Genomic DNA, 24,329 nt, shown 5'->3' with positions numbered 1-24,329 from the left:
CACTGCTGTACTGCAAGGGATCCTAAACACACCATAATCTACTTTTATCCTCCTCCCCTAGTTGGCTATGGTATTCTACCCACTTGTTATGACTGCAGATGCATCCATGAAGGACATAGTACAGTTTTGTACCTACCATAAATGTAGATGTCCGAACTGGATAGCATCTGCAGTCAGGATTACCCTCCCTCCCCTCTGTGGTACTCCTAGGGTGTTTACCCTTCTAATAGCTAGCTGTTGGGGGGGAGTCTTTTATGGTGTATTTGTTTGTGTATATGTACATACATGCTTATTGTTGTGTTCACCTCTATCTATTTGGAAACATTGGCATCTATCCAAATTTTAGCCTGCAAGAGGGCTACTGGCATCTGGGGCAAGAAACACTGAGGAAAATGGCGTCGGCTGATGCCTTTATACCCGAAGGCCAACAGAGATGATGTCGGGTGGAGTGCGACATCAGCCGAAGCCGAACCCGGACTTTGGAATCCGGCCGACTGAAGGGCTGCCTGACGACAGGACAACCCACTTGTTATGACTGCAGATGCTATCCAGTTCGGACATCTACATTTATGGTAGGTACAAAACTGTACTTTTTGAATATTGTAACAGATAAAAATAACTGTAAGTGGGATCTTTAGAAAAGGGTAGGAGCAAATTACATGGAAGAAATGAAAATTGTGAGAATACTACATGCAGAATAATGCTTTGTAAGAGGAGTGAGATTTAAGGGAAGGCAGGAATTGAGCAATTTATGTAATGTTGGATTGATAGTTATACAAACAAAAAATGTGCTGTATAATGTCTGTAACTAGGAACATGTTAATAATGTTTGTTTTCTTTTATATAAATGTATATTTGCCAGTGTTTTAAGTGATAATTCATTAAAGTTGTTAGAGAGAGAGAACACAGTTTCGATTTCAGCACTTTTATTAGCTGGGTATGCGATAATGCAGAAGCTTCTCCAATGGATGCAAAAAGGCCGAAACATCTTCAGCAGCCCGAAATGCAGAGCAGAGCATCAGCCATGTTCTATGCCTGTGGCTTAGAGAGAAAACCCCTGACTACAACGAAATGGAAGTCAGAAATTGAACTAGTTATGTGATGTTGGAGCAAGGGAAAATTGTTTAAAAAAAGTACACTGTGTTTTGTGCCTGTGAAGCATTGTTGTTCTCATGCACTTCCAAGATGGAGGAGCTGTGGTACACCCCCACCCATACCAGTTAATATATATTAACTCTGAGTTTGCATATATGTTTTGCATGCATCTCTTGGTGTAATTTAATTTGAAAGTGTATATTTTATTTGAAAAATAAAGACTAAATATTTACTTTGAAAAAAGAAAGGTCAGCCTGCTGATTCCTTTACATGATAGCATGTACAGTACACATGGTGGTACTGCATGTTGCCCCTAAGTGCTGGATGCCAGTAGAGAGGATATTTATCTGCTGAACATACTACCAAAACTAAGATATGTTCCTGGTAAGTAACCATTGGGAAGTAGTGGACGCATGTGTGTAATTTTGGGAAGTGGGGTGCAAAATAAGTCATGGTTGCATTGAAACATCTGTGCTGGATATGTTCTTTCCACAGAATGTTTGGCTCATAATAAGAGAGAAAAGAAAAGAAGTTGACATGGAATACTCTGCTATGTGTAGTTGAGTCTGTTTTTTTCCTCAAAACCATTTGCACTACAAAGCCATTCAACCATTATTTCAGGATAAGGCTAGCATTGTTTCTAGTGCAGGTTAACAGCTGTTCTAACCACCCTTCTCGGGTATGTTACATAAATACAGACAAGCCTGGATTTTGCAGGAGTTTGAACACTAGCTGTTCTGAAATAGGCCTTACCTTTGATTTCCATAATGTAAAACCAACAGCATGGTAAGTTAATGTAAAAGCAATGAAGCAGTCTGTATCTTGGCCATAGTACCCCCACCACCACAAAGGCAAGAGGAGCTTCCCTTCATTGTCCATGATTGAACAGAGCTATGCCCTTTCTTTTTTCTGTCTAGATGGGAAACCGTACTTTTTGATAGTGCACATGTTCTCACTATGTGCTGTCTGCTTACCATTTAAACTTAACTTTCGCACAGTAGGAATACTGTTAGACAATGAGAAATCAAAGGCAGTTCTTCAGGGCAGTACCATTACTGAGACAGCTACAAGCCTGTGGATGTATATTTTGTTTAAAAAGCAGACAACTAAAGCCCTGGCAAACAAACACGTTTCTTGCTCTAGAGTCTAGAGCAAGCATCCTGTTTGTTTGCCAAGGCTTTAGCATGCAGAGGTATGTACCTTGTGCAGGCCGGGGACCTTCAGGTCACCCATGGCTGGATCACTCCATTTATAAGCTGTTTTTTTACAAATTGGCATTGCTTTCAAATGGATCTGTTTGTACTAGTGCTGCAGGGTTGCTGTCTTTTCAGCTGCCTCATACGAGACACAGCGTGGCCAAAAGTATGATACAACCATAGGTTGTGTCTTGAATGTGATACATTTGTGGTGTATGGCAATTTTGTACATTGTTAAAATCATATATATGTCATACGTAAACTCCCATTGTACACCAACACTTGCACTTCTAGTGTGGAAAAACAAGCCAACTTATTTATTTTCATTTGTTTACTGTGAAAGTTTGTTTGGTTTTATGTAGATATATATATATATATATATATATATATATATACACACACACATATATACATATACATATACATATGTGTGTGTGTGTATACAAACACGTGAGGAAAAACAAAGACTGGGAAAAGTTCTCCAGCTGTTCAACAAAATGCAGTACAAGCTTCCAGACATGACTTCAGTAACCTAGAGGAAAGTATAAGACAGCTGCACACAGACCATGTTAAAATAAATGAAACACTGATGAAGTATATCAACTCAAACAACAAAAGGCTGGAAAAATGAAAGAAGCTTTAAACAGTTATTCAGATGAGGTGTAAAACTGCAAAAATCAGAGTTTGAAATGAAGAAAAGGCTGGCTGAATGAGACTGCTCAAGAACAGATGTGTCAAAAATAATAGAATAAGAGGACAGAGTGCGTAGGGAAAACCTGAGAATTTCAGCTGAGTCAGAGAAGCTGGAAGAAGCAGACTGTATTAATTTTATGAAAGCACAAGCAACTGGACTGGTATTCTGCAGCAGGAGTTGTTAATTGAAAGGGCACATAGTGTGTGTGCTTCAAACCTGTCTATGACAAAGCATCCTAGACCTTTAATAGTAAAGATGCAATCCTACCAGCAGAAGGAGTTAATTCTGACAAAACTATGGCAGAAGGACAAAGTACTAAAAGTGGGAGACAGCAGAATGTTTCTGGAGAATGATTAGTCATTGTATATCGGGCAGAAGAGTAAATTTATTTCACTATTCAGGGAATGTCAAGAAGCAGGCATGAAATTCAAATTGCTGTAACCAGCTGTCTTCAAAATAGTCTTCTTTGGAGGGACAAAATCATTTTTTGATTAAGTACATGCTAAGGAAAAAGTGAGCTGTGAAACATGAAGAGATTTTGCTTCTTATTCTTCTGGTAATGAAGACCTTAGAGATATTGTGCCAGTGAAACCTTTTCCAGTGTTTGTGGAAAATACTGGAGAGAAGGAAGGGAGCATGAAAGTTGACTAGAATGATCGAGAGTACATTGGAAATGAAGCAGAGATGGGAATTGGGAGATGGAGATGAACAGGAATAAAACCAGTAAATTGACAAATGTGGGATAACAAAGCAATTATATTTGTGAAATATGACAGAACAAGAAAATGTGGAAGTTTTGTACTTGTGGAGGACTGTGAAGCATAAATCTACTTCATGTCATTAATGTTCATAAAAATACTTGGGGAAGGGGAAGAGGAGGGAGAAGGTTGACTATAAGTTAAATAAAATTCTTTCTTAATTGTACTATTTTTATAGTGCATGATTTTCTTTGTAAAGTTTTCTCAGTTATTAAGTGTAGTGGGGGATGCTATTGTAAACAGGTGCTCCTGTTTTTTTTTTCTGTCCCTTCTCTCTTTCTCCTTGTTCATTAAGAAATGTAGGCACTTCAATGTAAAATAAATAGAAGAAGAAAAGTCTGGTTAAAAGAGCATAACAAAAGAAAAATTGATGTGCTTTTTCTCATTCTTGCTGGATGGGGTGACTGGAGTGCGATCCTTGGCTTGCTGTAGTTACAAGTTTTAAGGGAAAGCGAGTAAATAAAAAAAGAATATTGAATATTATAGGGCTGTTTTTCCTAGCAAGTAAATGTATGATTAGTAGCAATTCTGTATCTGGTCCTGATGTTTCCATGGAGACAATCTGATAAGGAGAAATTGACTAGGAGATGGTTGTGTGAAAGCATTCAGGCACTCTCCCAGCTGGGAAAGCTATAAAGACAGAACCCTCAAATGGGCTGGTGGTGTAGCAGTATTATATAAAGGTAATATCAATCTTGAACGTTTTGACATTAGCCCCCTAAATATTTCTGACATGGATATACTAGTCACCCACCTACGAATATACCCTTACAAGAATATCATCATTAATAGCCATCTGCCTTCCCCCAGGCAACAGCCCTTCTGTTGAAGACCTTCTAAGTTGGTGCTCTTCAACACAGTGAGACAGTAAACTATAATATTGGGAGATTGTAACCTTGATTGGGACATACTTTCCTCTAACAACCCCTCAAACTATGTTAACCTTTACGGCTTCACTCAGTTAATTCATAACCCTACCAGAGTTGACAAACATAACAGTAGACAATCTTTACTTGATTGGGCCCTTACTAACACTAAACAATACTCTTATCACTCAGGTTGTCTCCCAGACAGCCTGAGTGGTCATCTACCTACCTGTCTACTAAAACATAACACTAGCCCCCCCCCCCCAATGAAATCACATAAAGCTTATCCACAACAGAACTAACTTTAGTCATAAATCTTTATCACACTTCTCCAACAAGTCAATTGGTCCCCCTAAAACATCAAAGACTTGATCTTGCAGATGTTCTTCGTGTTTCACTGTTGCAGTCATTACATTTGGGTAATCTGCTGGCAGGTTGCCCTCAGTCGGCCTGATTAACAAAGTCTTGGGTCCTGCGTCGGTTGCTGTCCCTTCTTCCATGATGTCAGGTTGTCAGGGGTATAAAGCATGCAAGCCAACGCCATTGCATCAGTCTTTCTTGCTGTGCGGTGCCTGAAGCAGAAACAGTTCACAAGTGCCGGTCGGCCGACTCCTGACATTTTCATTTTCGAGTTTCAGAACCGAAGTCTTCAACTTAAATCTAAGTACCCAGTTGGGGAAACTTTTTCTTGCTCCTTACTGATGTCAGTAAAAGTTAATAAATGCATTACTTGTGGAAAGCAAATACCTCATAAAGATTTGAATTCGTACTGTATTCCTTGCCTAGGCCCTGACCATGACGTACCTTGCTGTCAGATTTGTGTTTTATTTAATCAGCGCACTATCTGTTGTCTGTACATTTTTGCCCCTAAATATTTCGGTTCCTGGTTTAATTATCCAGAAATGTCGTCGGTTAGCCATCCGACTACCAGGATTCCAAAAAAACGCGAAGATAAAGACAGACGCAGGCCGCCGAGGTCCACAACTGCTGACTACACTTCTAAGCCAGTCACCAGTACTCAGTGAAGCGCTTTCCCAGCCCCTGATACCCGCTACTTCTGATTCGCAGGCCTCTACTGAGACCCATTCAGAGTCAGATATGCCGCGAGATGCTTCACCTATGGAACCCGCAGATGTGTCTACCTTGGATGGGTCCGGAGCCGCTGTGCAGGCACCGGCTTCTGAGGGTGTATTCAGGCCTACAGACCTGCATATTAAATTGACACTGCCTTCATTACTAAGGCCTAAATCTCAATCCATGTCTAAAAAACTGACGCCCAGACCACATGTTCAGGCTCCTATGCCTAAAAAAACAAATGATAAAAATGGCTGAAGATCTAATTACTCTAATCAGGGGTAGTCAACCACCCCCCTCTAAGAGGCCTAGGGCTGAGCTTGATTATGAATCTTCTGATCAGGAGTCTGTTTCTTCTGACTCCTCTAATGACCTGGATTTGTCCATAGATACTTATGAGGATTCTGATGCAGAGGATTCCATTCCCTCTGCTTCTCCTCCTGAGGATTTTTCTTTTGGGGAAACTTTACATACTTTAAGGGAGCATTTCCACTGGGGAAAGCCAGGAGTTTTCTGATTCAAAAAAGAGGCTTAGGAATTTCCTCCTTCTACCTCAGCATAGGCCTTTGGCTATACCTCCTGTACTAGACATTGTTGATGATGTGTTCTCGTAATCCGATTTGGCCCCTGATTCCCTGCCTCCGGCTCCTAGTAAACCTGACAGATACTACAGGGTTCTTAAGTCCCACAAGTTCCTTTTCAAAAATCCTGTTGCAGATCCAGAAATCATTTCTCAGTGGCCCAAGGGCATTAAGGCTTCAACTGCTAAAATTCCTAACCCTTCTGATAGAGACTCTAGGGCGCTGGATAGATGGGGTAAAAAGGTTTATACTTCTGCAACCTTGGGAATCAGAGCTTTAAACTGCCAATTTCATATGTTAAAATATCAACAGCATATTATTGGACTGCTTAAACAGAAAATTATGTTGATTCCTGACTGTGTGGAAAATAAAGATTTACAGGATTTAATGCAGTCTGCTGAACAAGTTGGAAAACATACTTTGCAATGTGGTTTTGATTCTTTAGAGGCCTCTTGCAGGGCTGCTGTTACTGGGTATGCGCTTAGAAGGCATGCTTGGCTTAAGGAGCAATCTTTGCCTCATCATGTTAAAGCTAAATTATTGGATGCTCCTTTAAATCAGGACCGCCTGTTCGGCAATAAGGCTGAAGAAGTTTTAAAAAAGGTGGAAGATGAAGCTAAATCTATGCAAACTGTTAAATATTTCTTACAAGTGCAGCCTCCAAGATTTAGCAGGCACTGGCCTACTAAGAATTGGTCCTTTCCAACCCCTTCCAGATCCTCAAGCCAAACCCAGACACAGCAAAAACCCCATGTTTCAGTCCCATGGGACTCTCAGAACTAAGCAGTGGGGGGCCTCCACTTCCAAATCTGGAAATGACAAATCACCCTCCTATGGTAAACAGTCTCAATGACTTCCTTTTAAAATTACCAAGCACTTCTCTTTTAACTGCCCCTTTGGGGGGAAAGATTGTTCTTCATGCAAAGAACTGGGAACTCATAACCCAGGACAAATGGGTTTTAAATATATTGTCCCAGGGATACAGATTTCATTTCCACACATTGCCAACACCAAATGGGTGGCCAGACCTGCCCCCAAATCAATGGGCAGTGGCTCAAAAACAAGTACTTTCCCTCTTAAGCATGGGGGCTATTCAACTAGTACCAGAAGAGGAAAAGGGGCAATGTTTCTATTCCAGGCTTTTCCTGGTACCCAGAAAAGACAAATCATGGTGTCCAATCCTGGGTCTGCCTACTCTAAACACCTTTCTGGAGATAAGATGCTGACTCTTCACCAGTTACTTCCTATGCTAGGCAAAGATGCCTGGTTGGCAACTCTAGATTTAAAAGAAGCATACCTGCCCATCCCAATCAGGGAATCTTGCAGAAGATACATATGCTTCAAAGCAGGCTACTTGCATTATCAGTTCTCTGCACTGCCCTTTGGCTTGTCTACTGCGCCCAGGTATTCACAAAGTGCCTGGCTCCAGTTACTGCATTTTACAGGCAAAAAAATATTCAAATATATCCATACCAGGACGATTGTCTAATTCAGGCAGAAAATTAGGACATACTTCTAAATCATCTGGCGTTTGTAAAAAGCGTTCTGACTTGTCTGGGGTACACCATAAACGAAAAGAAATCACAACTGGTACCCTGTCATCAGATTACATTCCTGGGTGCAAGCTGGAATACAACTGCCCAGATGGCTTTCCTCATGCCAGAGAAGCAAATTCATTTGGTAACTTCAAACAAGTGGCCACAAAAACCCTGCTATCTGCAAGACAAATACTGCAAGCCTTGGGGTTCATGGCCTCCTGCATTCTTCTAATTCCATATGTAAGACTGCATATGAGGAAACTACAGTGGTATCTAAAAGGTCTATGGAGACAACATTGTCACAGCCTGGAAACAATGATTCCTTATCATACCTTGCCTACACCTAGAGTTCCTATGGTGAGCAGAGGCTTGCCACCAAAACAAGGGACTACCATTCACACTACTCCCTGCCGCCCAAACCCTAACTACAGATGCATCAGACTATGCATGGGGGGCTCACCTAGCAGGGAAGTGCATTCAGGGCAAATGGAACCCAAATCAAATGCACCTACATATCAGTCAAAGAGAAATGTTAGCTGTACAGAATGCTCTGACAGCCTTCAAGGACTACATTCTTCCAGGACAACTAATGGTAAAGGCGGACAACACCACAGTTATGTGGTACATAAGCACCTACAAGCTCAATTCCTGCCAGGAAAATTGAATACACTGGCAGACGAACTAAGCAGAAACCTCATGGACCCACATGAGTAGAAACTGGAACCACGGATTTTCAACATGTTGACAAGCGAATGGGGGAGCCCAGACATAGATCTATTTCCCTCCCCTCAGAGCTACCAGTTGGACAAGTTTTGCACAAGGAACCCCACAAACAAGCCTGGAAAGTGGATGCTCTGTCCTTCAGCTGGAAAAACCTATCAGTCTGCGCCTTCTCCCTCTGCCTCTGCTCTCCAAAGTTCTACTAAAAGTCAAACAGGACAAACCAAGGATGATTTTGATTGCTCCAGACTGGCCTCACCAACACTGGTACCCCCTCCTGCGCAGTGTGTCACAAATATCTCCATGGCACCTGCCCCATACCCCTTCCCTGCTGTGTCAGCAGGAGAACCAAATTCTGCACCTTCAGCTTCCAACATTGAACTTAGCAGCCTGGCTAATCACTTAAATTCACCCTTATCATCCCTCAGCAAACCTGTGATGGATGTCATCTTGGAGGCGAGAAGACCTAGTACTAGAAAATCTTATGCTGACAAATGGAAAATATTCTGTGCCTGGAACTAATCTTTAGGGATGAGCACAGCAGTGCCCAATTTACTTCAGATTTTGCAATACTTAACTGAGATGCTTCACAAAGGCCTGTCTTTTTCCTCCATTAAAATCCACGCCTCAGCTATTTCAGCACACTATAACACAGAACCACCCCTCTTCTCCCATCCTCTGCTCAAGCAGTATCTCAGAGGGGCAAAAAACTTGAGACCACCCAGGAGAGCTCCTTCCCCTGCATGGGACCTTAACTTTGTTTTGGAGAAACTCACTGTACCTCCTTTTGAGCCAGCTGCTACTGCAGTCTTAAGATTTCTTTCTTGGAAAACAGCCTTCCTTTTAGCAATCACTTCAGCTTGAAGGATATCTGAATTACAGACCCTTATGGCAGTGGAACCTTTCATCATTTTTCATGCGGACAGGGTAACTCTCAGTACCAATCCATCCTTCATGCTCAAGGTGGTTTCCAGTGTGGCTCTTAATCAGTCCATTCATTTGCCAACCTTCTTTCCCAATCCACAGAACAAAGGGGAACGGATTCTACATTCCTTGGATGTGCACAGACAACTTAGATTCTACTTGGACAGGACTAAATCTCGAAGAAAATCTGAACAATTGCTGGTAGCATTTGCTACAGGAACAGAGGAGAAGACTATTTCAAAACAAACCATTTCTAAATGGATAAGCCATTGGATTCATTTCTGCTATAAGCACCATGGAAAACCTATCCCCCAGGGGATCAGATCTCACTCCACCAGGGCTGCATCTACTTTTGCAGCCTTTTTCAGAGGTGTTCCTACCAGGGATATCCTAGAAGCTGCTACCTGGAGTTCTGTACATACTTTTCACCAAGCGTTATTTACCAATTTTCTCTAAATCCAGAGCTGGCTTTGCCACTGCTGTCTTGCAGGGCTTTGTAGCTGGCCCTAATAATGTATAAACTCCTCCTCCCAACCATAGCTTTGGGAATCTACCCAAATGTAATGACTGCAACAGTGAAGCACAAAGAACATAGTACAGTTTTGTGCATAAATGTAGATGTTAGAGTGTATTCACTGTTGCAGTCCTGGTTACCCACACCCTAGTTTTTTCTGGCTATAGCTTAAAAGCCTTTTTGGTGTATTTGCTTTTGGTTGGAGGTATACTTTTGTGTTTTGTGTTTATTTGCTCCCCATTAGGGGGGGCACCTGACATCTGGTGCAAGAAAAACTGATGTAATGGCGTCGGCTACATGTTTTATACCCCCGACGACCTGACGTCATGGAAGAAGGGACAGTAACCGATGCAGGACCCAAGACTTTGTTAATCAGGCCGACTGAGGGCAACCTGACAGCAGATTACCCAAATGTAATGACTGCAACAGTGAATACACTCTAACATCTACATTTATGGTAAGTATACACAACTGTACTTTCATTATTTCAATGATAACTTTCTCACTTTCTTAAATAGGCTAGCTCCCCCCCCCCCAGGAAAATGTATATAAAACGTAAACTCATTCCCTGGCTTTATCCTGACACAAAAAGCCTTCTTAAGCAGAGAGAGAAAGCATGGCAGAATCACAAACTCTTAAAAAAAAAAAAAAAAAAAAAAAAAAACTGTAGGCATCAAGCCATAAACCAACTGCTCAAACCTGGTCAAGCCACTACCCTATGCCCAAATAACTCCCCAATGTACCAACCATTTTATAAAAAAAAAAAAAAAAAAACCTCTCTACCAACCATACCCATAAATTCTGAAACAAATTCTGATTCTTTCAACTTTCATCCCATACAAACACACTACATAAGGAGACTGCTATCCAAACTTTAATGCATTTCTATTGGAGCTGACCAACTTCCTAATGAATACCCCCATATCCATCCTTATTAATCGCTACAGATCCATCCTCAGAAGTACTGGAAAAGTGTATTCACTCCCAACTTCTCAACCATCTGTTAAAAAACAATCTTATATCCCCCACCAACACAGTTTCTGACCTAAACATAGCCATTATTAGTTTCATTCACAGTCATCCAACACAGGAACAATGGCTTGCTTATCTCCTCTTTATTCCTCAACCTATCAAAGGCATTTGATAGTTTCACACCAAAAACTTGGTGCTCTTACCTCCCTTAACCTCTTTCATTCAACCCACACCTGGTTTATTTACAAATAGACTGTGTACAGCCACCCAACATGCTACATTGGTTCAGTATGCAGAAAAATCCAACAATCCTGTCTGAACATAGAAAAATACCTTCTCAGCTCACAACTGGTTCTTAACCCTTCTAAAACAAAACTAATGCTCTTGTCCAGTAGACCCTACTACTTTACCATTTAACACCATTATTGAACCAGTAGAGGGCACACAATTTTTAGGGGTTATCAAGGACTTCAAATTTGATAAAGGAGCTCTAGCTATCAAGAAAGTGCATTTCAGAATAAAGTCTTTCATGCCATCTGTAGAACACACCTTCTATGTACAGTCTTATATACTATCCAGAAATTAAACTGATTCTGGTAGTCTGTGTTTCAAAAAGGAAACAGTTTATCGGAGTTTGTAAATCGACTGATTTACTATGCTTTTTTTTACAGAAAAGCATAGTAAATCAGCCGAAAGCAGGCAGCAGGAATGAGGGCGTTCCTTGATGAGTGATGTCATCGTGATATCACAGAATGGGTGGAGTGGGGTGGGCGGGGTTACTGATGACGCGCCGGGTGTGGCTTTACTTCGGTTTTATCCACAATGAAAGGTGGCAACCCTATTAAGAAAATGTGATTTAATCAAACTAGAATCTTGCTATTACAAAATAGCCAGATTTGCTACCAACCAGCCTGCAAAAACTCATCATTGCAAAGTACTGCACCACCTAGACTGGTTGGAACATCCTAACCCATTAGCCTATAACCAGCTAGTTCTGTCTCATTCCACTGTGTATTACCCTAACTACTTTTCATCTATTAGCAACTTAGTATGGCCCTTCTCCACCAGTAGAACTTTAAGGTCTTCCTAATAAATTGCTCCTGAAAGTCACTAAGTCAAACAGTAACTATGGGGATTTCCTGTATTCCTTCAAACTAACCAAAACTTGGAATGATATTCCTGAAAATATACTGAACACTATCAACACTACCAAATTCAAACAACTGCTGAGTTATCATCTTACAAATACTTGGCTTTGCTCCTGCGCAGCTCCTGGTTAGCTGCTCTAATAGGGTTGCCACCTTTCACTACAGGCACGGAAACAAACCACCGCCCTCGCGTCACCAATAACCCCACACCCACCCCTCTCCCCAAGCCTATTTTGTGATGTCACAGCATCACTCAACGGAATGCCCTCTTTTTTATGCTTTTAAATCAACGATCAACAGCAGATTTACAAAACGATAGTCTGTTTCCTTTTTGAACGAGAATACGGAATTGCGGAGTCGAAAAAAGTGTTTTCCTCGATTACCATGCTCTAAATAGCTGTTTCTCCTACTGCTCACTTATTCCCCCCTTTTTGTTATCATAACTTTGTCCTCCTTTAGTTGTCTCTTTATCTCATAGGTAACAGATTCCTCAGCCTTGGACATTATTATCCAGCTTGTCACAAAACTCTATTAATGGTACATTTTTTATTGCCTACTATTTTGTTAATTTTAATATGTTTGTTTCTTCAACATGTATCCTATATGAACATTGTACTATCACACTTTGTATTCATACATGTTTTTTTCCTAATATGACAACATTGTAATCTGTGGAGCTTTTCTCCCTGGGCCTCTGCTGAAAATGGGCTATTTTTAGACCCAGTCGGACTCACCTAGCAAACAAATGAAAATAAATAAGACAAAACCAGAAAGCACTTAATAGAAACACAGGCTACACCATGCATTTTAGCACAAGTAACCTTTCTTTTAGGTTAACTCAAGTGTGTGAGTGTGGATGTCAGTTTGGAACATTTTGTTCCTATTAGGAGGGTAAAACTTCAATATTTGAAGATGTACATAGTTTTTGTGTGTTAGCATTAAGTTAATAGTTTTTAGGGGGTATTAAGGTTTTTTTTTTTTTTTTTTTTTTTTTTTTTTTGAGGACTTTCAGTAGTTGTAAGGTGACATAGGCTCAAATGGGTATGACAAGAAACAAATGTATAAAAGTTCAACCTGTCAAACAATGTATGCATGCAACATAAAAGTTGGAACTAGACATTTTACAAAAGCTGTTATACGTAAAAGGTGAGAATAATAACTTTTTAATACAGTGATGCTTTCTGTAATGTTTTTAAATGTCAGTAGTCACATGGATAAATGCAAAAGAGTAATGAACTGTATTAAACTGTAGAGTGCAAATTGCTGTGCTATAAGAGACAGACTTGGAAAGAACTGAACATGTGAATTTGATAAAGGTTTTCAGGATTGTTATTCAGTAGAACACCTGGGACAAAAGAAAAGTCGATACTTAAATTAATTGCAAGAGGAGCTCCTGCAGTGATTGAACAGGATAAAAAGAATGATAGATTTGTAGTACTAAGGGGCTACTGGCAAAGGAATAGGATTACACTGGCATGTATTTATATTCCACCTAAAACTGCTATAATGGAGCTCAAGAAAATTCTGGAAGAAAGTCATCTTTCAGCAAGGAATATTACTTATAGGTGGGGACAGGAATTTGATTTGCAGCAGTGAAGATGTGTCTGGGGGGGGCCCAGAAAGGAAAGCATAACAAAGGAGGGGTAGATTTTTTTGAAGAAATTTATGAAAAAATTTGGCATGGAAGATGTGAATTCAGTACTAGGATTGCGGAGTTAATTTACATTTTACTCCCCAAGATATAAAAACTGGGCTAAGCTAGACAGAATTTATATTTCACAGGAACATGTGCCTTTAATTAAAGGTCTTGATGTGCACCCAATAACTATTTCAGATCATGCATCAATGAAAACTAAAATAAAAACACAGGGTTATTAAAAAAAAAACGAGTCGCTGGTGCTTTCCCACCTATCTGCTGAAAAGAGAGGAATTTAAGGAATGGATAGTGGAAATTATTCAGAAGCTATTAGAGAAGATCATTTTTGTTTGTGAAAATATAGCTAGGGAGTGGGATAAAATTCAAGTGGAGTTTAAAAATAGGGTGGAAATAAAGGGAAATATGGTTAAGAAGTAATAATTATTTAGAGTGACTGACAAATGTTAATGAATTGCAGAATAGAGGGAATATCACAGAACAAGCAACAGCAGAATCCCAAACAGAACATAAAGGTTTGTGTAGATAATATGCATAAATTTAGAAAGATTGCTGTTGAACTGTTTTTCAATTAACTCCCAGAGCACAAAAAATTTAGCACAATGACTCAGACAACATAAAGTAGAAAGGGCTCTCTCCAAGCTTAGGGAACCTATAACAAGAAAGGTAACAAGAGATCCTGTTGAGGTATTAGAAATATTTCGGAAAGTCTACGAATTTCTGTATAAAGCAGAGAAATATGGAAATCAAGAAAAGATACTGATGGAAATGTTTATGGAAGAATTAAGTATGCCAAGTTTAGAGGTAGATGAAGCTCAATTGCTAACATGATGTGGGAGGAGATGAGGTAAAATGGTGATGTATAACCAATCTACAAGAAAGTCCTCAGGAATAGGTATTACTGTGGAAGTTTTGAAGCTAGAAGAGAAGAAACTGATAAAGATCTGGAAGGTTTTGTTTAACAGCATTTTAAGTGGAGGAGAAGTTCCAACATCCTGGAAGAGTTCAGTGGTAGCCATGATATCTAAAGAGGGTAAAGAGCCATCAAATCCAGCTTCATGCAGACCCATTTCAGTACAAAACCATGATTATAAAGTGTGTATGTCTATAATAGCTAAAAAATGGCAAAACTGATGCAAAATTGATAGGTATGGATCAGTGTTGTTTTGTAGAGGAAAGCAAACATCTGACAACATTAGCAGAACATTGATGATCCAGAGGTTAGCAGAATGTAAAAAATACTGCCGTTGTTGTTGGGTCCTGATGCAGAGAAAGGATTTGACAGAGTATGCTGGGACTTTATGAGTAGGGTAATGGAAGCATGTGCATTCCATGATAAAATTATAAGGTTAATTAGGATGATCTATGAGGGATCAGAGGGGGAAATTAAAGTGGGTGGAGTCCTCTCTGATAATTTCTGCCTGAACAGAGGAACCAGACAGGGGTGTCCTCTTTCCCCTTTGTTATTTGCATTATATTTCAAACCATAGGCAAAAAAAATAAGGGACTCTAGAAATTCAAGGATAGAATCAGTATGATAGTCAAGAAAAGCTGGCTGTATTTGCAGATTATGATATTTTATACCTGACAGAACCAGAAAAGGACATTACAGTGGTGTGGAACATTTTGAGACAGATTTACATCTTTTTGGGATAATAACTTAATGATACTAAAACAAACACAGTTAAGCAGCAGCCTGTAATTCAGAGTGGAAAGAGATGATGATAAAGCAAGGGGGAAACTCGAGAAACAAAGAGAGACTGGGAATTTGGATGCAGGCAAAGCTTTAAGGAGAATAACAGTAATCATACAGAATATTATATTTATAAAGTACCAGAAAGTATTCTAAAAACTAAGCCAACATGGGAATGGAGAAAGGAGATTCTGCTGGTAGGGATGACTGCAATTAGAGATACAGACAATAGCAAGAGGGCCATGGAATTTATTGGAGAAAATTGGCAAGGGGAATGAAGTATTGGGAGCAAATAACTAGAGAAGGAAAGGTAATAAAATGGGAAGATGCCAAGAATTTATTTATACTGCTGGTTAAAGATTGCCTTCCCTTTCAAGGATTGATATTGGAGTATAGGCACAGAGAAAGAAATAAAGGTGTCCTAAACCAAAGACCAGCACTGGCAGAGTTTTTAGTAGAATCGACAACAGAAACTGACATTAAAAAGGGAATAATTAGTAAAGCATATAAGATTTTGCATAACTATAAGAATCAATCAAAGGAGGTTAGAAAGGATTGAAATGAGAGAGTGGATAAGCAATTCACAAATAAACAATGGAGTCTCCCAAATATGCAACAAAATCTGGAAGATTTAGGATTTTTGCTTGGAAATGTTTGCATAGATATTTTTATACCCCGAGTAGATGCTAGAGAATATTTCCTCAGGCAGACAGCAAATGTCGAATGGGTGATGGGGAAAGAAAGAGGTAATTGGGAACACATTTTCTGCGAGTGTAATGCTTTGGCAGACTTTAAAGATTCCCTGCAGAAAACTCTGTCAGAGTTTCTGGATGAGAAAATTGATGTAACTAGGGAAATTCTATTTCTGAGCTTTGGATACAGAATCAAAATTGCGTAGACATAGCAAGACCTTGCTGAGTCTAGTTATGGTGGCTGCCAAAAAAGCAATTACTACAAAATGGATATCAAAGTCTAAACCAGCAGTACTAGAAATAGTGAATATAGTAACAGAGGTAAAATAACTAATTGGGATCTTTAGAAAAGCGTAGGAGCAAACTACATAGGAAAAAATGGGAATTGTGGGAACTGTACATACAGGGGAGGAATGAGGTTTAAACAAAGGCAGGACTTCAGTGAGCTGTGAAATGTTTGACTGACAATGATTGGGTAGATTATAAGCGATGTATAATGTTTGCAACTAGAATTATGTCAGTATGGTTTGTGATGTAAAATGCTTGCAAATGGGATTGTGTTAATATGGTTTGCTGTCATTTATTCGGAAACAAAATCAGATTCTCCAATTGTCACCTGACAGTCACACGAGACTTGGATTTTCGAAGACTGAATGTGAGGAAGAACACACATTTCCTGTTTATTGACCTGAGCCGAACCTAAGTAGTAAAATCTGATGAAAAAGCTTGAAATACCAAAGCTACATTGTACTCCATTTGTACTTGCTAATCGCACTGAGAAGTCAAAACTCTTCAGTTTATGAAAATGGGGCATTTAATATCCCATGTGTAGGTGAGTGAGACTTAGGACAGAAAATTTTAAATTGTGACTGCCCCTCTTAAATAGAGATGGGTAGCAATTTGAGCTGTAATGAAAAGTTGCCATTCTTTCTTTGATGGGGCATGTTTGTTTCCTTGACAGCAAGTGACTTCAGCTGAAGACAGGGAGATGAACAGCAGCAAGGATGAAGGGGTAGTACATGTGGGCAGTGTCCTTGTGCTGAGTCATGATTATCGAGTAACAAGTTAACTCTTGAACAGTGGGAAAAACCCCAGCAGCAGTGGGATGACTCAAGATGCATTCTAGGCTCTGCTCAATCCTGAGGGACTCCTTTTCACAGTATAGAAGGAAAGTAGGAGAAATACTAGTAGAACTTGGGCTGGTGGGCAGGAGCTAGTCAGCAAACCAGGGAGGGAAAACATTTAAAATAGTCTAGTGAAATGTATTGATAGCTGCAATGCCAAAGTAATTAAGTTCATCCTTGCTTAAATGCTGTTTCATCACTGCAGAAAAATTTGTAGAATTTGATTTAAAATCTTGTAATATACATTGATTCTTTGTAAGCAGGTTTTTTTTAGAGTATGAAATTGTCATTTTCTGCCACAGGTGAAAAGCTTCGAGTATTGCGTTACAATCCCAGTGGAGAATGGTGTGAGGCCCGTAGCAAAAACGGGCAAGGCTGGGTTCCCAGTAACTACATTACTCCTGTCAACAGCCCAGAGAAACATTCTTGGTACCATGGGCCAGTGTCTCGTAATGCTGCAGAGTACTTGCTAAGTAGTGGCATCAATGGAAGCTTTTTGGTTCGAGAGAGTGAGAGCAGCCCAGGGCAAAGGTCTATATCACTGAGATATGAAGGAAGGGTATACCACTACAGGATCAACACTGCGTCTGATGGAAAGGTAGGTACCTATAGTAGGTCTGTAGGTAATAGCTGATAGAGTATTTTAATGTTTTCTTGTAATTAAAAGGATGAGATAAACTGAATATAGTAGTTATAGCCACTGCACAGGTAGATGTTCAACATAGTCTATTTCCTTTAAACACAGTCAGTGATAAAAGCACTTAAATAATGCTGTATTTGTGAGCAGTGGTGTTGATGGTCAAAGTAGACTGTTGTGGACACTAACAAGAATCTTGATAGTAACTTGTGTTTGAGGTGTATAATTATTCAGATCATGGAATTTAGAAAAAAAAACAGAATTCTGAGATATATTTTTAAGTGTAGTAATTTGTGCAAGTGTTTGTCTCAGAATTATTGGATTCAAAACAGCATTCTATATTGTTTACACAGCAGGGGAAGAGGTAATGGCATCAGTGTGGTTTGTGTACTTGACCAGTCAGTATTTTGTAGTTGACATGGTTATATAGGGAAATTGGCTTCTCCCTGAGAATAACATCATCTTATCATACTCTAGCATACTTTACTTTTCATTTTTGTTTGCTGCTGCTTATTATGAGACACGTCTTGTAATTTTATTTTGGTTGTAGAGTGGCTGTGCAGATTGAAGAGACTTGATTGGCTATTGACTAACAGACAGTAGTAATAGTTGTAGTATAAAGTCACTGAGTGTAAATCAGGTGCCTGTTGTAATTGGTTATTAGGTCTGAAGTTGTGACACCCACACGTTTTAAAATGGGGTCTGTTATTTACCCTTCCTTTGAGGTGCAGTGAACTCTGAGGAAATGTATTTAAAAAATAGTGGGTATAGAGGGAAAGCCCCCACATGAGGTGCAGGAGTTTAAGACTCCTCCAAAAAAATATACTGAAGTTCTTAATTTTCAAAATGCTCAACACAGCTTTCTACTGATATTTTATGAAGCTGATCAGTCTCAGGAAATATCATATTGTAATAAATGAACTAATCTACAATAGCAGTAAGGCACTCTTGTCATAATATTTTATCCCATTTAACAAGTAGGTGGACTGGACCATTTTTTAACCACTACATAATTACATGAAGCATTCCAAGTAATAGAAATAAGATTGAAACAGTACAGTTTTGTCACACAGGTGACAGTAATAACATACGTACAGCCTCCACATGACTTTTTTTTCCCTGTCTGTAGCTGACCATTACTACCATCAGATCCTCTCCTCATTCACCAGATTTACCAGAACTTCTTAATCTCCCACAGGTTCAGCCTGAGGAGATTGAATACTCTGGTGCTGTGTCATATTACTGGTAGGGAGTGTGGTCTATCCCCTTCTCATCCTGCAGCAGCCTTGAGAGCGCTGTAGTTGGGAAGTGCTTGCATACATACATACATACATACTCTTCTGCATGCTCAAACTCAAGAGAATGGGATATACCACTTCCAATATAGAGCCCACCCAGCTCATAATGCTGTCAATGCAGTGAGCCTAGGCTACCTCCCAGGATGCACAAACCAGAGTTGGCTGTTCATAACCCCCCCCCCCCCCCCCCCGCAGTCGGTCCCTACAGCACCTATTCTTTTACTTGAATATGGATTGCTTGGGATGCAGTAAAGGCTTTATCCCTTTGCACCATGGGGCTGGATCTATGTGTTTGCAATTTTTAACATCGCAGATTGAAAGTCCCATCTTCATCAGTCAGTTGGCCTAAAGTTGACAGTTTACAGTCATTAAAAAAATTTTGAGATTTTTTGGTGTTTTGGTTTCTACCTATTTTTATTTTTCCTTTTGTTTGCTGTCTCGGAATTGCAGGTTTAGCTCTTGTTAAAGTTCCTTGGTGTATTTTAATAATTGTGCTGTGGACAAGAAGCCTGTGGAATTTAGAAAGTCTAAGTGGGGGAACAAGATTCCCTCTCAAGACAAACGGGATCTTTTTGGTGTTTGTGAGGAGCTCTTCAAAATGGACTGCTGTGTTTCTTTCAGATCATCTACTCTTAGTGATAGCAAAAACTGGATGACTTCAGAAAAAAATGAAAGCTAGCTCTGCTTCCACACCAGCAGAGACTCTAACACTAATGTTTTTCCTCAAGGTTAACTTGAACTTCAAGAACAAGATTCCAAAATACTTGCTCTCAGTCTCAGTGTAAGTGACTTACTCTGCTGTAAGCCTGTCCTGATTCCAAGTGATATGATCTTGAGTAAGTGACTTTCTCTGATGGTAAGACCTGTTTATAAAGTAGGCTTCTACTGGGGTTAAGATTCCAAAAAGACTTGCTCTCAGTGTGACATACTCACTTTTTTCAGGGGAGACCCAGGGTGTCATTCATAATGACTAGGAAAAGTAAAAGATCTACTGTATTGGTAACTGAACACGTCAGTTTTATTAAATCCATCGTCTGATTTCATCTTCTACTATTAGTTAATATGATGCAAAGTTAAATGTTTATCTGGTTGTTTAAGACTACATTTAGTTCAGTCTCCATGTGTTGCAAATGGTTTGTGTTAGAAACTTAGTGCAAACCATGTATGTCTCATCACACCAGTCTTAATAAGAAAACAAAAATATGCCCAAATGTGAGCCAGGTTGAACACATTCATATGTGTGTAGATTCTGCGTGTTTCAAAGCAATGAAAACACTGCCTGTGTTCTAGGTTTAATGCCTATTACGTCTTCAGATCTGCTGGCACTTGTGATGCTCCTCTTTCTACTCTAACTCTCAAACTGGATTTCTTTTTGCTGAAACTCCTCTACCTTCCATATATGGCATGTTTAAACTTCTTGCTCTCTTTTTTGTATCTCCCCACTATGCTGTATGAAGTTGTATGGATATTAAAATATCTTTTTGCTTTTTCTTATATCAATTTTTATTTTTATTTTGTATTTTTTTATGCTTACTGAAACTGAGCAAGAACTATTTCTTTTTTGGCTCTCTACAAAAAAAAAAAAATATTTTATTTTACTGGCATTCAGTTGTTTACTCATGTAATTATTCTTGTATTTAACATTTTTTTCTTGGGAACTATACAATTATTTTTTTGTAATCTCTATTTCTTGCGGATTATTTGTATAAATGTTTTTTTTCTGTTCTTGTTATTGTCTCGGAGCTTTTCTCCTCGGGCCTCTACTGAAAATGGACATATATCCTGTTAGACTAGCCCGGTCAACAAATGTAAAATAAATAAAATAAATAAATGGAGTATCAGTATTTCTCAAGGATGTCATCACCTCACAGCAGATTTCTCTGGCCACCACGTTTGATCTGTTTGATGTCCAAATAACCCTAAGAAAGATTAATGACCCCCTCATAACTGGCTACAATACACCTGCTATGTTCCTTCTAAACATGACAGCAATGTTTTATTTGAAATTCCCATTAAACACATCACCTTTCTACTGGGGGACTTCATCTATCCATCAATAACTGAATCTCCTACACTAACAGTAGTTGACATGTCCATCACTTCCTTCATATTGTCCAAAGAGTTGATTGTCCTACTAGGGACCCAAATGTACTTTATCTTATCCTCACAGTTGAACCCACCTCTTGCACAACCCCAGTTTATTGTCTTCACTCATTAAATCAAACCATAAAGCAGTGACCTTTTTCCTTTAAAACTGGTGGCTCTTCATCTGTAAATGCCTACATATTTAGGGATTTCTTAAAAGCAGACCCTCTTTAGCTACTTGAGCTAAGTAAATTTGTGCTGCTGTGCCTCTGACTTCTCCTTCCACTTAAATAATTTTATTGGTAAGACAGTCCCTATCAACACCAAATGTAATGACATATTTAAAAACAAACTCCTGTGGTGGAATTCCTGTATAACTAAATTGTATAACAATAGAAATAAATTATTTAATACTTGTAACAAGTCTCTGTCTACCTACCATAAGAGCACACTTAAGCAAACTAGTAGCAGAGAGCATAAGAGAACCATTAGGAATCGTAGCACTGAGTATGAATTTAAAATAGCCACTGAAACCAATAATAACTGTGAAACTTTCTTTAACTGTGTCAGGAAGTTAAGAGCTAATGATCAGAGTGATTCCACAATAATATTACACAAACTGATCCAAAAGAAATCAGTAATATTCTAGCTGACACAGTGTAAATTTTATCCTACCCACAGTTACAGCAGATGTTCTTCGTGTTTCACTGTTGCAGTATTTACATTTGGGTCATCTGCCTGCAGGTAGCCCTCAGCTGGCCTGAATACCAGAGTCTTGGATTCCTGTGTCGGATGCTGTCCCTCCTTCCATGACGTCAGGCCATCAGGGGTATAAAACATGCAGCCGACGCCATTATATCAGTCTTTCTTGCCGCGCGGTGCCCGAAGCATAAGCAGTTCGCAAGTGCCGGTCGGCCGACTCCTGAAATTTTCATTTTCGAGTTTCAGAACCGAAGTCTTCGAAAAAAGCTAAGTACCCCATTGGGGATCCTTTTTCTTGCTTTTAACCAATGTCAGTAAAAGTTAACAATTGTCTTACCTATGGAAAGCAAATACCTCATAAAGATTTTCATTCATACTGCATTCCTTGCTTAGGCCCAGACCACGTCGTCCCTCTCTGTCAGTTTTGTGCCTTAGTCAACCCCCAACCTATTTGTCATTGGTCTATTTTCGCAGCAAATTATTGGTAAAGACAAACACCACCACAGTTATGTGGTACATAAACAAGCAGGGGGGAACCCACTCGTACCCTCTCTGCAGACTAGTCATGGCTATGTGGAACACAGCTTTGAGCTACCAAGTGCACCTACAAGCTCACATCCTGCCAGGCAAGCTAAATTCACTGGCAGACGACCTAAGCAGAAATCTCATGGACCCACACGAATGGAAACTGGAACCAAAAATATTCAACCCCTTGAACAAATGGGGAACTCCAGAGATAGACATGTTTGCCTCCCCCCAGAGCTACCACTTGGACAAATTCTGCACAAGGACTCCCCACAGTCGAGCTTGGAAAGTGGATGCCTTCACCTGGGAAAGCCTCTCTGTTTATGCCTTTCTCCCTCTGCCTCTCCTCTCGAAGGTTCTGGTAAAGATCAAACAGGACAGACCAAGGACAATCCTCATTGCACTAGACTGGCCTCACCAGCACTGGCACCCTCTCTTGCCCAACAAGGGAAGGAAGCAAGGAGACCTAGTACTAGAAAAATCCTATGCTGAAAAGTGAAAAAGATACTGCTCCTGGAGACAGACCCAGGGTATGGGCACTACGGTGCCCAGTTTACTTCATATTCTTCAGTACTTAACAGAAATGCTTCACAAGTGCCTATCCTTCTCGTCAATCAAAATGCTTGCCTCTGCAATTTCAGCACGTTATACTACTGAAACACCCCTCATCTCTCACCCCCTGATAAAGCAATTCCTCAGAGGGGCTAAAAATTTAAGACCTCTCAGGCGGGCCCCTACTCCAGCCTGGGACCTTAACTTTGTATTGGAAAAGCTCACTCTCCCTCCTTTTGAACCAGCTTTGAGCATGCACAGACAACTTAGATTTTATTTGGACAGGACTAAGCCTCAGAAAATCTGAACAGCTACTAGTTGGCTTTGCTGCAGAGGGAAAGGCCATTCAAAGCAAACCATTTCTAAATGGATAGCCCATTGCATTCATTTCTGCTATAAGCACCATGGAAAACCTACCCCACAGGGGTAAGATCACATTCCACTGGGGCTGTATCTGCCTCTACAGTCTTTCTCAGAGGGGTCCCTACTAGGGACATCCTAGAAGCTGCTTCCTGGAGCTCTGTTCATACCTTCACCAAGCATTACCACTTGCCTATATTTTCTAAATCCAGAGCTGGTTTTGCCACTGCAGTATTGCAGGGCTTAATAGCTGGTTCTAATGCTCTCTAACTTCCTCCTCCCTTCCTTAGCTTTGGGTCTACCCAAATGTAATGACTGCAACAGTGAAACACGAAGAACATAGTACAGTTGTGTACACTTATCATAAATATAGATGTTGGAGTGTATTCACTGTTGCAGTCCTGGTTACCCTCCCTCCAGCCCCCTGACTTCTCTTGGCTCTACCTTTCCTTCTTGTTTGGTGTATTTGAGCTTTCTGGTGTATTTGCTTTTTGTTGGAGGTGTAACATAACATATGATTGCTTCCCATTATGTGGGCACCTGACATCTGGGGCAAGAAAAATTGATGCAATGGTGTCAGCTGCATGTTTTATACCCCTGACGACCTGACGTTATGGAAGGAGGGACAGTGTCCGACAGGAATCCAAGACTCTGGTATTCAGGCTGGCTGAGGGCTACCTGCAGGCAGATAACCCAAATGTAATGACTGCAACAGTGAATACACTTGAACATCTACATTTATGGTAAGTGTACACAACTGTACTTTCTGCAGATCCCATAGTACCTCCAGTGTTTTCTATTGAACATGTTCTCTCAACTCTTTCAAAAGCTAAGAATTCCTTATTCATAAGCCCTGGTAACATGCTAAGTTGCCTAGTTATCACCAATAAATATGACTTATCTGAGCCCTGATTTAATGTGTTAAAT

At 39.9% G+C, this 24,329-nt stretch overlaps 1 protein-coding gene across 1 annotated transcript in view; it reads left to right on the top strand.

The window, feature by feature from the left end:
- The window catches only part of ABL1 (ABL proto-oncogene 1, non-receptor tyrosine kinase), a 788,845-nt gene that overhangs the window by 255,260 nt on the left and 509,256 nt on the right, over positions 1-24,329 (top strand). Inside the window, exon 3 of the mRNA XM_044057942.1 lies at positions 17,546-17,841. Within this exon, the coding sequence (XP_043913877.1) occupies positions 17,546-17,841 (296 nt within the window). The remainder of the gene's footprint in view (positions 1-17,545; positions 17,842-24,329) is intronic.

This window comes from Protopterus annectens, chromosome 16.part0, assembly GCF_019279795.1.
Source record: "Protopterus annectens isolate FY-2018-M chromosome 16.part0, PAN1.0, whole genome shotgun sequence".
NCBI classification, from domain to species: Eukaryota; Metazoa; Chordata; order Ceratodontiformes; family Protopteridae; genus Protopterus; species Protopterus annectens.
The sequence above is the reverse complement of the archived record's forward strand: the minus strand, read 5'-3'. Positions and strand labels throughout refer to the sequence as shown.